The sequence below is a fragment of the Hyperolius riggenbachi genome, chromosome 1 (genome assembly GCF_040937935.1).
Source record: "Hyperolius riggenbachi isolate aHypRig1 chromosome 1, aHypRig1.pri, whole genome shotgun sequence".
Taxonomy (NCBI): Eukaryota; Metazoa; Chordata; class Amphibia; order Anura; family Hyperoliidae; genus Hyperolius; species Hyperolius riggenbachi.
In genome coordinates, this window is record NC_090646.1 from 302,053,140 (window position 1) to 302,071,075 (window position 17,936).

Sequence of the window (17,936 nt, forward strand, 5' to 3'; positions counted from 1 at the left end):
ACTTTTTTACTGGAATAAAACGGTGTTACACTATAGCAGTTTCTGTCTGAGTTTAAGGTGCTGACAGACTGGAGGGCTTGCTTCAGAAGGCTTCCTAACAAACGCTGATGCTGGTCTTGGTTGGTCAGCTATACCTTCTGGTAAGAGGCTAGTGTTTGCTTAGTGCATGGGGAAAACCGAGAGGTGCTGAGTCACAAGTGGTGAGAACCTGTGTGCTAAACACGCGGTGGTTTGCATATTTAACCAATGTACTACACCATAGAGGCCTTTTTTTGCATGCACGCATGGGATGCCATTAAGGAGACAGGAAGACTGGAGAAGCATTACTGGCTGGGCCACACACGCTGTATGCCAACTGTTATGATTGGCGTTGGAATTTGGTGAGCATAACCATTGTCCCTATTAAGGATTCCATTTTATGGTTTGATGAGAATATACAAACTTTGTTTGCTGCAGCACTGTACTTTTTGGGATTAGGACTCCTGCACCAGGACTTTTGCCAAAAGATTTATCATTAGTAAGAGGACTACAGAAAACATTTATTTAGGATAATTGTAGGACGGGGATTGAAAAGTATATAAACACCTGTTTTGCAGTGTGGATTTCTGACAACTCTGAGAAGTGTACTGTACCGTGTTAAGAGGTTGGCTAAAATGATGGGATCCTGTTAGAGGTTACCCAGAACTGTGATAGAGGGTTTATTGGGCACCTGTGGGGAGTAGATTGATGTCCCTGCTTTGTATTAATCTGGGGATTAGACTGCTGTCCCTGCTTTGTATTAATTTGGTGAAGGCCTTGGTCCTAGGGCCTTTGCAGAGGCTGAGAGAGACCTGTTGAGCGCTCATATCCTTCAATATAAAAGTATCCTCCCTTGAACTCCATTCTTTAGTGTTACGTATCATATTTTCGCTGACAGGGATGTTAGCAAATGCCAAAGACGTTTGTAAGTCTTTAGCTGACACTCTAGGCTTCTTTTTTACCTCATTGAGCATTCTGTGCTGTGCTCTTGCACTCATCTTTACGGGACAGCCACGCCTAGGTAGAGTAGCAGCAGTGCTGAACTTTCTCAATTTATAGACAATTTGTCTTACAGTGGACTGATTAACAGCAAGATACTTTTATAACCCTTTCCAGCTTTATGCAAGTCAACAATTTTTAATCGTAGGTCTTCTGAGAGCTCATCTGTGCAAGGCATCATTCACAGGCAATGCTTCTTGGGAAAAGCAAACCCAAAACTGGTGTGTGTTTTTTTTTTTTTAGGGTACCAATACCTCCAATCTCGTCTCATTGATTGGACTCCAGCTGGCTGACACCTCACTCTAATTAGCTCTTGGAGTAGTCATTAGTCTAGGGGTTCACATACTTTTTTCCACTTGCACTGTGAATGTTTACATGGTGTGTTCAATAAAAACATGGAAACATGGAAATTATTTGTATGGTATTTGTTTAAGCAGACATTGTCTATTGTTGTGACTTAGATGAAGATCAAATAACATGTTATAACCAATTTGTGTAAAAATCCATATAATTCCAAAGGGTTCACATACTTTTTACTGCTACTGTATATAAGGGGTTCCAAAGAGATGCTAAATAAGACTTCACAGCAGAGCATAATCTTATTTCTCAGCATGGGTTTACTAAGGATTGGTCATATTTGAGTAACATGCTCAGCTTTTAAGAGGTGGTGAATGCTAGTGTGGATATTGGGAATGCTGTAGATATGATATACTTGGAATTTGCAAAGGCCTTCGATACTGTCTCCCACAACACACTGGTGCAAAAGTTGAGGATGCAGGACTGGGGAAGAATCTGTGTGCATGGATAGGGTAACTGGCTAATGGACAGAAAGCAAAGAGTTGTGGTCAATGGCTCTTATTTAAAATGGGCGACTTAGTAGATGGGTTTCCTCAGGTATCAGTACTGGATCCAGTACTCTTTAACCTCCCTAGCGTTTTGATTCTGTGCGGCGAACGGCCGCTGGAGGGTTTTTTTTAACCTAATTTTTTTTTCATGTAAGCTAGCCTAGCGCTAGCTACTCTATTCACCCCTCCCTGCGGCATCCCCCTACCTCTTCCGATCGCCGCCAGCGATCATACCCATCAGGAAATCCCGTTCTGAACGGGATTTCCTGCAGGGCTTCCCCTGTCGCCATGGCGACGAACGGAATGACGTCCTCGATGTCGGTACGTCACAGGGAGTCCCGATCCACCCCATAGCGCAGCCTGGCGGTGATTGGCCAGGCTGCGCAAGGGGTCTGTTGGGGGGCCTCTTTCGCGGCGGGTAGCGGTGGATCGGCGGCGATCGGGAAAACACACAGCTAGCAAAGTGCTAGCTGCGCGTTTCAAAAAAAATTATTCAAATCGGCTCACCAGGGCCCGAGCAATCAACTGCGGTGTTACTGGACGAGCTGAGCTCCTCTGTAACGCCAGGTGGTTAATGTATTTATTTTTTTCCATCATAAGGTTTTATTGATGAAGGCAAATAACATAACAGAGAAAAAAATAAAAATAAACATCATACAAAAATTGGTAATCGTTCAATAAGAAAGTTGGTAACTGTTACATAAAGAAGCTGGATCGTAGCTAATACAAAGTATCACTCCTGTCCATGTCGTCTTCAATTAGTTGTTTTATCTAGACCTATAATAGGTAACAACTAACAATAACGACTAATGTAGAATGTATCCTAGCAGAGGGCCCATATACGCCCTAGGAATAAATACTCAGAAAGTTGTATTCTAGGAGTGGATACAGGAAAAAAGAAAATGAGGAAACATATTTTATATATAAAATAAATCACTAGAATCCATAACGGATCCTCTACAAACTATATATGTTGAACCTAACCAGGCGATCAGTGTTGACCCTAATGTCACTCAGAGTATGTCAACCAGGAGTTAGGAACTTAGGAGAACAAAAAGCGTTCACTCTTCCTAAGTCTAATTTTATTTTCCATCGAGAAGTTCCTGTTGACTAATGAGAGTAATTGGGGTAAAGGGATTGACTCAGCAGATTTCCAATTGCTAGTAATTAGGGAAAGGGTGGGTAATACTGTATGTAATACTTGAGGTTGAATACCGTATATACTCGCAAGCAAGCCAAATTTTTTATCCCCCAAAAGTGGCCCAAAAGTTGGGGGGTCGGCTTGCTTGCGAGTCATGTGTCTCTCCCCCCCCCCCCGCTCCCAGTATGGGTGGGTGGGTGTGTAGGTAGGTAGGTAGTGCCGCTTCCCCCGCTGCTATTACCTTAGCCGGCGCCGCTTCCTCTATCCCCGTTCTGCTCGTACGGTAACTAATTCACAGCAGTGCACCCCACGGCAGCTGCTGTGATGAGGGAGGAAACCATAGAGAGCAGTTCCCATAGTAACGGCGTTACATATCGCCGCTACAGGAAGCCGCTCTCTATGGTTTCCTCCCTCATCACAGCGGCCGCCGTGGGGCGCGCTGCTGTGAATTAGTTACCGTACGAGCAGGACTGGGATAGAGGAAGCGGCGCCAGCTAAGGTAATAGCAGTGGGAGGAGCGGGGAGGGGCACTACCTGCCCACCCACCCACCTACCCATACTGGGACTATACTAGCCATACTGGGCACTATGTTGGCTATACTGGGGCACTATACTAGCTATACTGGGGCGCTACCTACCCATACTGGGCACTATACTAGCCATACTGGGACACTATACTAGCTATACTGGGACACTACACTAGCTATACTGGAACACTATACTAGCTATACTGGGGGACTACCTACCCATATTGGGCACTTTAATAGCTATACTGGGCACTATACTAGCTATACTGGGTCGCTACCTACCCATACTGGGCACTATACTAGCTATACTGGGACACTATACTAGCTATACTGGGCACTTTACTACCCATACTGGGCACTTTACTAGCTATACTGGGCACTATACTAGCTATACTGGGACACACTGGGGGGATCACGCGGCCAGCATTTCCTACCCCCGGCTTATATGGGGGTCAATCATTTTTTCCTGGTTTTTCAGGTTAAAGTTGGGGGGTCGGCTTATATGCGGGTCGGCTTGCTTGCGAGTATATACAGTATTTATCTTCTCCCTGTGTCACATGACTGCCACGGCAAATACGCCCATTTGAAAGCACAGGCTGTTAAAATGTCTGCTCCCATGAATCAGAAAGTAGAAACAAAACACTGCAGATTTATTTTAGGATTTGTATCAGCTGTAACAAAAATATTTTTTTGTTTAAAAGTTATCATGCCGTTGTGTATCTTTTAGAGCAGAGAGACATTCGGAGTTCAGATCCGCTTTAATGAACTAGCAGATTAAGGAGAAAGTAATGTTGCTATTTTTGCAGACATAAAATTGTGCAGAATTATCAACTCTCAGGAAGATGGTGATATTGCAAAAGGATCTGGGTAGGATGGGCACATAAATGGCAGATGAAATTCAACATTGAAAAAGTCATGCATTTTGGTCATACCAACAGTCTAGCACCATACAAAATATATGGGAGTCTCCTACACAGGGAATATGGTAGATCAGGCATGATTGGTATCCATGATTTCAGCAAATTATGATAGAGCTTAAACTGTTTATTATATCATCTGCCCAACATCCCTAGAGTTATGGCATAGTATGAGATTTAATGCCTAATTTCCCTTCCTGAGGCAAGGGGCTCAACAACGTCTGAGGTCAGGCTGCTAGAGGTAGGATCATCTCTCATGATCATCACCACCCCCTAGCAAGAAGTTTTGAATCAAGAGGATACCATTTATTGGCTAACTTAAAAGAAAAGGAGTAAGCTTTCGGCTATGAAGCCTTCATCAGAATGAATCCTGTATACTGACAAAATGTAGAACACGGCTTATACGGCGGACGTCCGATGACGTCATCGCACCGGCGTGGGACGCAGAAGTGCCGGGCCTTGGAGCGCAGAAGAGCCCGACCTGGCAGCCGGCCTGGCCAGGTCGGGTCGGCCACCGGAGACCACCGGGAGCCTGCGGAGCGGCGGCGAGGGCACCTCCTGCCTGCCACGGGCTGGAGGAAGCCCCAAGTAAGTGGAAATTGATTTTTATTTTTTAGGCACCCTCCCTGAACGTTCCCTTTAAAGAGTAACTGTCAGGCTGCAGAAGCTAATTTAAACCTCTATTCTCCTGTGTTAAACAGTTTAGAAGGAAGCCCAAAAGCCATTAGTGAAGATAAAAATCTCAGTTACCTTTGATGTGTGCTTATCAGCAAGGCTGTTAAAACCCAAGAGGACGCAAGCCGCATACTATACTGCAAAGCATTCTGGGGCCCTCCCCTCGGCTGCTAATGAGACGTTACAGCAGCTTGTAATCAGTCCAGCGCGTAGCACTGATAAATCTCCGGGCAGAGTACACTGCAGGAGTCAGCTATTGTTCCTAGCCACATGGCTCATTAATATTCACTGCACACTGTGTTGTTCAAGTACGAGCTTATCTGTGATCAGGAAGCAGGCAGGACATGACGACACATTTGACAGAAAAACATGGAGCCTGCCATGAGCTGTCAGGAGCATCTATCTCTGCATATACTATATACAAATCTGTGAAATCCAAACGTGGACAGTGAAATGCACATGTAATGTAAGTACAGCCAATCTTTAGCTACTGATATATGTGTTTATTTTCTCTGAGACCTTATACCAAACAGCTCCTCTTTAAAGGATATGTCAGGCAATCTATGCTACCCCCAGCTATACTTACCCGGGGCTTCCTCCAGCCCCTTGTAGCTGACAAGTCCCTAGTTGCAGCTCTGCTCCCAGTACATACATGCACACACAGCCGTATTATTTTACCACATGCAGTGGCGTATCTGGGCAAAATAGTGCCTATGGCAAACACTGAAGTTGCGGCCCCCACCATTCCCAGAGAATAGCATCTTTAAGACCCTCGACAACTGAATGCAAAGTATGGCAAATGCTCAACTTTCCTTTTGCACCAGTCGTGTAAAAATGTGTGACGTCGCTCACAGGAAGATGGATCGGAGAACGCTCGTCGTTGCTGGATCCATCTTCTTACATGTTGTGCCAGTGAGTACCATATTTAGTTTTGAGACAGTGAGCTGACTAAATGTTCACTCCCTCCCCCTACCCCATCATCTACTCATTGCTGGTCAGTGCTCTGCTCTTATCAGGATGATCTCCTGCAGCAGCTCTGATAAAAGTCAAGGACCTGTGAATCTTCTCACTAGCAGCTATGTACTGTAAGCCTGCTGAGAGCAATGTATGGGCAAGCTTAGGCAGCTATGTACTGTGAGTCTGCTGAGAGCAATGTATGGGCAGCTTAGGCCTTACACCTTTCAATGCCTATATAGCAGCTCTTAGGAAGTTTACAGCACACAGCTGCAGGTCAGAAGAATCACATGTCCTTTGCTTTTATCAGTGCAGGAGATCATCCTGATAAGGACACACAGACCAGTGTGATGATCCCTGTCTCTTCCTGCCACCCTCAGCATAGCGACCCCACTCACGTCTGCTCCATGTGTGTCCCCATGCAGCAGCTCCAGCTACACACATACACTCCTCTCCTCTCTCACCCCCATCAGCCTCAGCGGCACGCACACAGGGCTCCATGGCCAATCAATAGGGTTATGTGAGTGATGTTGCCAGGGCGACACAGAAGCTGTCAGCAGAGAGGTGGATGCCTGGACAGGACACAGACAAAGTCCTCTGCCTCTTCCTACTTGTACAGACAGCTGGGCTGGCTGGGAGGGAGAGGTAATTTGCTAATTGATGCGCCCCCCTGGGAGGTGAAAGACAAGGGCGCCTATAGCAGGAGCAGTAATTGCTGATAAGGGACAGTGTACAACTTTTTTTTCACCATTGTACATGAAGTCATCAGGACTTTGCTGCAATGTGAGACAGAGGTTTTTTATGAACCCTAGGGAGCAGGGACAGTGTACAAATTCCAGAGTGTGTGTGATTTCTTATCTGTGTTGTGGACACATGCAGTCAATATAACAATGGTGCGAGAGCAGAGTACGTTTTTTATCTCCATGCCCTTAGCTATCAGTCTCTCAAACTTTTCCCCACAAGGGCCCCCTGTGGCTTCTGGGCCCCCTGAGGAGGCATCCCTTGCAGGGTCTATTGTTACGCCCCTGCAACCCAGCCACAATAAAGGGTATTTTAGCAGCTGTGCCCATCTCCTTCCTCTCTTCTGTTTGAAATCATTCAAACGTAACGTGGCCAGGCTACATAGGTTTGTTATAGGCTAAAACTAATAGTAGAATGCAAAACCCATCTTACCAGCACATGAATTGAAAAGAATCCCCCCCCCCCCAAAAAAAAAGAGGAATAGTGGCATTTAACTACTTAATGACATGCTGACTTATAAAAATATCCTGCTAGAGCGTCTTAATGGCTCCAGGACGTTTTTATAAGTCAGACAGTACTGCTGTACGTGCATGTGAAGAAAAACAAAAAACAAAGAAAAAATACACCTCTATTTCCAAATGATATATTGTCACCATACTTTGTACTAGGGACATAATTAAAATCTTGTGATAACCAGGACAAACAGGCAGATAAAATGTGTGGGTTTTATGTACAGTAGCAGTGTTTATATTAAAACCATAGGGGATGAAATTGGAGAAATCATGTATTTTTTCCTTTAACCCCCTTGCCGTTCCAATTCTGATGGCAAGGGGGCGGCGCAGCACTTAAAATTTTTTTTTTTAAATTATGTATCGAACCCAGGGCTCGCTACATGATAGCCGATGACAAGCGGCATCCCCCTGCCTAGTTCGATCGCCTCCGGCGATCTTTTCAAGCAGGAAATCCCGTTCAGAATGGGATTTCCTGCAGGGCTTCTCCCGCTAGCAAAGTGCTAGCTGCGTGCAGTAAAAAAAAAAAATGTGAAAATTGGCCCAGCGAGGCCGGAGAAATCCTTCTGCGCAGGTTACCCTGAGCTGAGCTCGGGATAACCGGCAAGAAGGTTAAAATGCATAGAAAATAAAGTAATTACTGAAAACATATCAACCCCAAAAAGCCCAATTGGTGGTGAAAAAAACAAAATATAGACAATTTCATTGTGATTAGTAGTGATTAAGCTATTGGCAAATGAAACGGATGAGCACAGAAAGGTGAAAATTGCTCTTGTCCGTTAGGGTAAAAACCGCCTTGGGGTGAAGTGCTTAAAGAGACACTGAAGCGAGAATAATTATCGCTTCAGAGCTCATAGTTAGCAGGGGCACGCGTGCCCCTGCTAAAAGGCTGCTATCCCGCTGCTAAACGGGGGTCCCTCCACCCCCAACCCCCCCCCCCCCCGCAAAATCCACGACCAAATTGGTCGTAGATTTTGCTGCTGCTGGAGGCAGGGCTAACGGCTGCAGCCCTGCCTCACAGCGAGTCTATCAGCGGCGCATCGCCGCCTCTCCCCCGCCCCTCTCAGTGAAGGAAGACTGAGAGGGGCGGGGGAGAGGCGGAGATACGCGCTGACAGACGCGCGTGGGGCAGGGCTGCGGCGGTTAGCCCTGCCCCAATGCGGAAGTGCTCCCCCGCTGCACGGAGGAGGATTTGGGGGTGAAGGGACCCCCGTTAAGCCGCGGGATGGCGGCGTTTTAGCAGGGGCACACATGCCCCTGCTATCTATGAGGTCTGAAGCGAGATTTATTCTCGCTTCAGACTCTCTTTAAAACCCATCATAACTGCACAAGAAATTGTAATCCTCATTTAAAGAGACACTGAAGCGGAAAAAAAAAATTATGATATAATGAATTGGTTGTGTAGTACAGATAATTACTAGAACATTGGTAGCAAAAAAAAATTCTCATATTTTTTTTTTTTTTTTTTTTTTTTCTGTTTTTTTTTTAACATTGCATTCTCTAATATTTGCAATTTACACACTACTCAGCATTCTAAATGTTTTAACAGAACAAGCAGTGAACTTTTGACCTGTCCTGAACGGTTCTCTGCAAAAGAAAAAAACAATACAGTTGAGATAAAAACCATCAGAAGTCAGAGCTCTCTGCGACTTTGAAAGTCATAGAGCTCAATGGCTATTTGCATAGATAACAACTGGAGTTTCTTAACTCTACTTGTACTGGAAACAAATATTAGACTTAGGTCTCTGCTTCTAATGCTTTATTTCTTAGCTGTACTACACAACCAATTCATCATTTTTTTTTTTCGCATCAGTGTCTCTTTAAACCTACATCTACAGTTTTGAACCAATGTATAAATTTTGTCTCTGAGTCTTTCATTGTGCGATTTGAAACCACCCATTAATAAAATTATGAGAAGATCACTTAAAATTGTGGCCATATGAGCAGAAGTGTGTGGGCACTGGGAGACAAGAATATTCATTTTTGTTTTTTTCCCTGTTAAAGCGGGATTGTCACCATAAAAATCAAATTTCAACTGCAACTGGTCTGAGTGTATTAAGTGATAAAGATGCTAATCCTGCATTTAAAACTTTTTCTGCTGTTATGGTTTAGAATTATCGCATAGGAGCACTGGCCCTTTAATAGCCATTGCCATTCATTTGCATGTTAGGGGTTCTTTTTATCTATAATATATTCCGTCTCTTCCCTTTATTTCCCTGCCTAGCTGAAACATGATCCTCTGCTCACTTGTGTTTACAAGCAAGGCTGAGGTGACTCAGCGATTGGAGGAGAAAAGAAAAAAAGTTAAGAAATGACATACGGTAAGTATTTAGCCTCAAATTGTGGGCAAAAGACATGGTTCCTACCGGGAACAGAATTCTCTTCATTTACTATATAAAATTCACGAAATCAAAACATGGACAGTACAATAAGTGTTATGTAAGTAGATCAAGCATTCATCTACTTATATATTTTTTTTCCCTGGCATAGTATGGATAATCCTCCTGCTTTAATGGTGAGCCCTGTGATGGTTCATACACTCACGCAGAGTTTGTCTTTTTTCTCCCACATAAATTCCTTTGGGGTATTTTGCACACATCATATACCACATTAGAAGAATCACAGGAAAAAGTTCCTTGTACTTCGTATTCCTGTTTACCTGGTACTGATATACTGTTGCTGGAATGGATGTGTTTGCAGGTCTCACATCCTTTATGTCAGCTGGGGAATGTTCCATTCTGTTCTTGCCTATTCAAATAACTCCTGACAATAATCTGTTTAAGTTTGGGTGGCTGGCAATACGGTAATGGTATGATTCTGATTCAAAACCTCTTGCTTAAACTGAAGGCCAACATGGTACAACTCTCAATTGCACCCCCTAGCAGTTAGATGGTTAAATGTCTGGACACAAAAGCGTCAAAAGGGTCTTTCAATGCCAACCCATACGATCACAGATTTGCTAGCCCAACTGGACCTGGGCTTTTGTCTTGGACTATTAACCTTCTTGCCGGTTATCCCGAGCTCAGCTCGGGGTAACCTGCGCAGAAGGATTTCTCCGGCCTGGCTGGGCACTTTGCTAGCTGCGTGCATATCCCGATCGCCGCCACTCGCCACCGATTCTCCGCGCCGCCCCCGTCCAGACCCCTTGCGCAGCATGGCCAATCAGTGCCAGGCAGTGCTGAGGGGGGTGCTGCGCCGCCCCCTTGCCATCAGAATTGGACCGGCAAGGAGGTTAACAAAGGAGTTTCTACCAACATTCTTGGCAGGGGCGTTGCTAGGATCCAAAGAGATTCGGGGCACTCCAGACAGAAATGGGCGTGGCCACACACCCCATAATGTGGGTGTGGTCATGGGTGGAGCCAAATTTACATGAACTTAGCAGTCTAAGTAGGCCTGCCCAGCAAAATGAGCCTCCCATTGAGGCACCACAACTCCCAGCATGCCCCATTGGAGAACCACAGTTCCCTACATGCCCCATAAAGGCATCACAGCATCCAGTATGCCCACATACAGGCACCACAGCACCCAGCATAACCCAGATTGATGCACCACAGCTCCCAGCCTGCCCACCCTTGAGGCACAACAACTGACTCGCTCACTTGCCTGGGGGACCATCTGGGGCACCCCAGAATAATCCGGGGCACGTGCCATTGATCTTTGGGGCTAGCAACGCCCCTGATTCATGGGGCTTATAATCAAAGGACACAGTAATTCCATAGACTGCTCAGACTTTATCCAGGTACTATTTCAGTTTTTTATTCCTACTAATTTACTATATCAATCTGTTTAAAGGGAAGGTCTGAGCAGCTTAATAAGGGTCTTTTTCCACTAGCCTGCGATTTGCAATTTGCTTCTGATCGCAAATCGCAAGGTACATTAAACTAATGGAAACTGCAGCAGCAATTTGCATTAGCGCGATCCGATTGCGATGCGATTTTGGTCAAAGCGCAATCGTTGTCCTGCCGCGTTTTGTATGCGATTGAGCTGGACTATAATGAGTATAGTAGCTCAATCGCAATCGCATGGTGGAAATTGAAACGCGATTGCAATCGCGATCCCATTTTGAGAATCCTTCTGTCTCCTTGTGCCTCCTTCAAGAGAACCCGAGGCGGCATTAAGATAAAATAAAAAAAAAACATTACCTGATCCATGCCACCTCCCGGATCCATCTGCTCTCCGTGGCCTCTTTCATCCTCCGCATCCGGTGTAAAGTCCTATCCCCAGCGGAGGATATCCAAGATGGTCACAACTCGGTTGTACTTCCTGAGTCACGGCTTGATTTATAATTGGAGGATGACAGCGGAGGTGGGGAGTGAGGTGACGAGGCGGGGGAGTAAAGCAATGAAGGAGGTGGGAGAGAGGCAAGATTGTCGCTAGCCTGCCGTTAGCCTTCAGGGGGGACAGCAGAGCCCATGGGGGACTGACAGCGACACCAGAGGAACACAGAGGCAACAGAGAACATGCCTGTATCCTATAACCCATACAGTTATCTGCCTCTGGAACTCTTTCAGTCCCTTGTGCCATGTCTGAGCCCGTTTGTCCTGTCTCCATGTGCCTCCTTCAGTCCCCCAGTGCCACCTCTGCCTCCGTCTGTTCCCCTTTGTGCCTCCTCCTGTCCCTCTGTGCCTCCTGCTACCTCCTTCAGTTCCACTCTGCCTCCTCCTGTACTCCTGTGCCTCCTTCTGTGCCCCTTTGTGTCTTCTTCTGTCTCCATGTGGCTTGTTCTGTCCCCCTCTCCCTCCTCCTGTCTCCCTGTGCCTCCTCCTGTTTCCATGTGCCTCTTCAGTCCCCATGTGCCACCTCTGTCCCCTGCACCTTTGTCAGTCCCCCTGTGCCTCTTTCTGTGCCCCTTTGTGTCTTCTGTCTCCATGTGGCTCTTTATGTCCCCCTCTGCCTCCTTACATCCCCCCTCTGCCGTCTTCTGTCCCCCGTTGTGCCTTCTACTTTCTCCCTGTGCTTCCTTCTGTCCCACTTTGTGCTTATTTTCTGTCCCCCATTGTGTCTCCTTCTGTCCCGTGTGTCTCCTGTCCCCTGTGTGCCGCAATCTGTCCCCATTGTGCCACCTCCTGCCCCACTTTGTGCCTCCTTCTGCCCCCCCCCCCCCCCGTGCCTCTATCTGTCCTCTTTTGTGCCTCCTTCTGGCCCTTATGCCTTCTTCTCTCCCCCTCTACCTCCTGCTGCCCCGTGTACCTTCTGTCCTCCTGTGCCTCCTTCTGTCCTTTGCAGATCATCAATAATCGGGTATATATCTGTATTGTTGGTGATACTGCAGATCACCAATAATCAGATTCTGTGTGCTGACACCAATCGTTACACCTAATAACCATACACAAGTCATACTTAAGTCCCACGTAGTCTATTCCTCAATCTCTTTCTCCTCTCCTGCGTCCCATTTGCCCACTGTGATCAATCAAATTCTCCGTCCTTTATTTTAAAAATGGCCATTACCCCATAACAGCTTCCTGGTCGGCACACTGTTAAACTGTAATATCACCCACTTGAGCCATACAGAAACATGGCCATTACCTTGCACATTCAGTTGTAACTGTCAGCTGCTGATATATAACTGACAGCAACTAGTATATTTTAGTTCTGACAAAATATTGTGACAACTGGAAGGGATCACTGTAAGAAGAAAATGGTGAGCTCCTGAGAAGAACTGATGGTGAGGTTAGTATGTAATATTCATTTGCAGCTACACCATGTGTTTATTTAAATGATTTCTACTCGCTTCAGGTTCCCTTTAAGGGGATTAGTGGAAACAAGGCAAAATAATTTTTCAAAAGACCTTGTAGTTTTTGAGAAAAAAGATTTTAAAAAGGCAAAGGAAAATGGGTTTTAAACTGTCATTTTACTGGGTTTCCTACTTTTTATTATCCATACAGTTATCCTATTTGTAAATGGGCAATATTACTTGTGCACAAAAGCAAATTACAAGGTCCCAAAGTACAGTTTATCTGCTCTGAAAGCTGCCATTGCATTAATAGATTTTAATATATAAATACTGCAACTATCTAGTGAAAATGTCTCCTATGTCTCTCCTTTTCAGCTTCTAGCAGTTCCTTCTGCACCTGGCTGGCTGTGTAACTAATTGTAACAACTGAGGAATGTAAACAAAATATTATGTTATCTCCTCTTCTGGATGCAAGCCCTAAGCTGAAGGGGCTTTCCACTGCAAAAACAAAGTGCTGTGTTTACCTGTTTGAATGCTCCTCTGCTATTTTTTTTCTGGTACTGTGTTTAAGGCTCTAGATCTTTTAGAGCAAAGAAGAAATGCAGAGTTTCAGATCACTTTAAAAACCATTTGTCATTTGCATTTTTTAAAACAGATTTTCTCAAAAACTAAAAGGTCTTTTTGAAAAATTATTTTTTTTGCCTTCTCCTTAACATACATAGCAATGCATGGGGGCTTTGCTATTAGCCATTAAAGTTGGCATAAAATCCCACAAAAATGACAAATGGATTACACAAAATCAACTGAATGTTTAAATCATAAGTACGTATGGCTGTAATTGTGAAAATGTATGCGAAATTTCACAAATCGTAATTAGCAGATTACAAGCATCCCTAAAGTTTGTCGAATATGTTCTAGTGGCCACTCTCCTGTCTGTCAGTACTGCACAAGTGCAAATATGGCCCACCCCTGCACAGTAGTCATGCATGGCCTGCACAGTATGCCCATATTCATATATGCAATCACAAAGAAGAGAGTGTACCAGAAACCAGTGGTGGTGTGGAGGCAGATTGGAGAAGCCTCTGAATCACGTTGCAAATTTTCTATTGCAAAACACCTGCAATTACCATAAACTGTAGGCAAGTGTCGGAGGGTCTGCTGTGACTGCGGTGCACGTTAAAAGGTGCACTATATGGGAAAAGTCACCCGCAGAAAACCATGGCCGTTTTCCGTGATGCAAATGTGGTCCCAGCCTAAAAAATTTTCACGGTTACTGGCTGCAACAGCGACCATTCACAAAATACAGGCACAGCTTGGCTTGGCAAACACAAGTTCCCTTTCACTAATCAGTGCTGCCTTGGGAGGAGTTGGACGCATGCGTGCACTCGAACGTGGATCTGTGCCTGCGCTTACCACAGACTGCTGGCAAGGGAGCACCTTTATAACCACTGGGACCGGTGGAAGCATCTGCACAAGCATGCTCGCACGTGGACAGTGCCAGCAGAATGACCAGACGAATACAATCTTCCTATTTGCAGATAAGGTACAAGAATAGGATGTTTGCATACATTAGTACAGGGGAAATTTTCTGCACAAACTTCGTTCTCCTTTCAAGTAACAGATTCACTTTGGCCTTTACTTTTCCTACTCTATAGTCATTTCGTATATTAGAATAGATTAAATATTGTTTAATCCATCTATAAAAACTTTGAATATTTTTATCGTCACCTGTAGGATCTGGTCACCTTCCTTCATTCCCTCTCGTGCAGCAGGACTCTCCTCCTGAACAGCGGCTACAAATATTCCTACATCATTTCCTCCTGCAAGACGCAGTCCAATGCTTCTCTCTTTCTTGAACTGTACTAAGCGAGCATCTGGGCTATACCTGAAGGAAAAAAAAGACACCCTTTTCAGAATATTTGTTAAACTAGTACAAAAAAAAAAAAGTGTAGAAGGATTACTGTAAAAGTAATCTAAAATACATACCCTTAGCCAACTACAGGCTCTCTGAAAATATTTGCATATATCCAAAACTTCCCAAACCAATCCAATTTCATACCTCAAAATGCCCTGTTTGCCAACAACAGACAATGCATGCAGACAAATGTTGGGGATGTTGGTTTGCCCAGTGAGACATGTAAAAGCTGCAGGCTTGGTGACGGATGAACCGATGTCTATCTTTGGTTCTATACAAGCATGTGTTAATGACCAGGGCCCATATGCACGTTTTCTCCTTCGTTTTCTCCTAGGTGATATGTTCACATCTTGTCAATAAAAGGACTTCTAAACCCTCAACAAGCAAGAAAATACTCAGAATAATTTTGATATTACGCTTTCATCTTACTTTTTGGTACTTTTTCAATTGCAAAATGCTGAAAAGAAAGTGGATCCGAGATGAACATTTACTCATTGTATACTTATGTTCCTTTCCTGTTGTTTATAGGGCATTCCTCAAGCCAAATACTTTTTTGTTTTTGTTTTAATACTCTAATTCCCTATAAACTAAACAATCCACACCCACAGGTTTTCAGAGAGCCAAGGCATTTTTAGACAGTCGCAAGGGCTCATGGGAGCTCAGTCTGGGCAGGAGGAGGGGGAGGTATTACTAGGCAAAGATTTTAGAGGCAGAGGGGAGGAGGGAGGAGGAGGGAAGATTAGGTCTTTTTCACAGGCTGAGTGCTCAATATGCAGAAAAGCCTGCCTCTGTGTAATGTTTACAAACATGGCTGCTGTCATTGTATCACAGGAAGAAAGAATCATTCTATTAAAGCTGTTTGCAGCTAGATTTGCTGTGTAAACTATCTAAACTTTAGATAAGATATATAGACAAGTTACTTGTTCTAGTTAGGTTTTCATCTCGGATGCGCTTTAATTTAAAGAGAAAATCAAAATTTCTCACAGTCAGAAAACTTTGGAGAAAAAGTGAATTGCATACCGACCCAGATCTCTTTGGTGCAGACTACTACTACTGATATTCAACACATAGTAGGTGCCCCTGCTCATTTCACATACAGACTCTATACTCAAAGCCCTAATAGGGGGTTGCAGGAGTAGTGTCTGATCATATTGCAGGACTGCTAGCATATATCAGAGGAAAGGCTAGCTTTCCCAATATGCGGTATACATGGAAGTTATTTTTGTATATTTATATAGTGCCGACATCTTTCACAGTGCTTTACACAGAGTATAAAGTCAAATTTTTGCAATAAAAAGAATCAAATGCAAGGGTTTGTGTTTCTCGGAATGCTCATAGTAGGCTAAGGCCAATGTTGAGGGTAAACAATTAACTTATGTTTGTTTTTGGGATATGGGAGGAGACCAGAGTACCTGAAGGAAACCCACGTAAATACAGTGATAGCATGCATCCACCTCGAACTATTGTATGTATCTGCAATTTTTATTTTACACCAGCATCAAATTGCATAACTGCTTAAAGAGACTCTGTAACAAATTTTTCAGCCTTAGTTCTTTTATCCTATAAGTTCCTATGCCTGTTCTAATGTGCTCTGGCTTACTGCAGCTTTTCCTAATTGCACTGTCTTTGTAATAAATCTTATCCTTTCCTCTGTCGTGTCTGTCGGGCTAAGGCTTGAATGTGTGGAATGTGAAGGGCTGCTTGTGATTGGATAGAAGCGATACACACCCTCTGCAGGCCCCCTGCACAGTCTGTATGACTCACACACTCTGTTTATGTGAGCCTATCACAAGCTGGTTAGTTTGTTTGTAAACACTGCCTAAAACTGTTAATTACAAGCCAGGATTGCAGCAGAGAGTGGCAGAAACAGCACAGAGGGGCACAGGAGAAAATAAGGAATAGAATGGTATGCTTTTTAGTGTAAGAATATTAGAGTACAGATTCTCTTTAATATGTATGAAAGGAAGAATTTGTTTTGACACCAGAGTATATGCATGGGAACTGCATACCTCTGGGATTATTGTAATCTTTATCATCATTTAGCATCATATCATAAGTGTGTATCTAAAGAGGCTCTCATGATGACTGACTTATAGCAATACTACATAATAAAATAGGGTAGCTGCATTCTCCGCCTGCATCCATGTCAGGAATTGTGCACATGCGCAGCCAGCAGATCCACCACCATGGGCTTCCAGTGCGCAGGTCATGGGACTAAGGCCTGGTTCCAGCAGCATCAGGGAAGATGATGGCCGCAGTGTTTTCAGAATGAGACACCGGCAGGCAACAGCGAAGTGGTAGAAAGTGACTGGACAGAGAATGAGGGGGCGGTGGAGAAGGCCTCCCAAGAGGCCACTGGCGGTCATGCTAGTGCCCGTAAGTTCTAACGGTACTTACAGCTAGTTGGCTAATAAAAGAGAAGTTAAAAAATGATTGTCAGGTGTTTGGCATACAGGGGAAATCTGGCATACAGGGGAAATATGACATGCCTCCTTTTCTTTATCCTTTACAAATCTGTTGGCATTAAACAGCCTTTATGCGAAAACCCCTCTAAGCAATAAACATTTGTATAACCGTGACAATCATCCATAGGTCACCTTTCTTTATTCTGCTGCTTGATTTATGCACTTAAAGGAATACTATCGATACCCAAGTGTTCTAAAAGGACAGTGTGCAAATAATGTCTAAGTAGCTGTGTAAACATTTTCCTACTTTTCATGTTAAATATCAGACGCAAAAGCTGTAATTTATTGAGGGTAGGATTTAGCTATATTGGGACAAATCAATTGCAGAAGGGGTGTCTGCTTCAATGCACAGCCAGAGTTGCATATCAGACTACAGAAAGCAAATATCAAACATATCAAACTCTGAAAGCAAAAACAGTATGAAAAAGCTGTGACAATTAGTTACATTTCCTCTGCTCTCTTCAGACACGTCAGTCAGAAACACAGGACACAGAAGCTGCAGCTGTTGGGAGCTCTCTTCTCTGTCACACACAGAGCTACACATAGAGTTAACTGA

The 17,936-nt window shown here is 44.3% G+C and overlaps 1 protein-coding gene across 5 annotated transcripts in view; it reads right to left on the reverse strand.

Annotated features, from left to right (window-relative positions):
- Positions 1 to 17,936, reverse strand: part of TJP3 (tight junction protein 3) — a 628,414-nt gene that overhangs the window by 250,756 nt on the left and 359,722 nt on the right. For all 5 annotated transcript variants that reach the window (XM_068233793.1, XM_068233794.1, XM_068233796.1 and 2 more), the window contains one exon: positions 14,729 to 14,885. In XM_068233793.1, the coding sequence (XP_068089894.1) occupies positions 14,729 to 14,885 (157 nt within the window). The remainder of the gene's footprint in view (positions 1 to 14,728; positions 14,886 to 17,936) is intronic.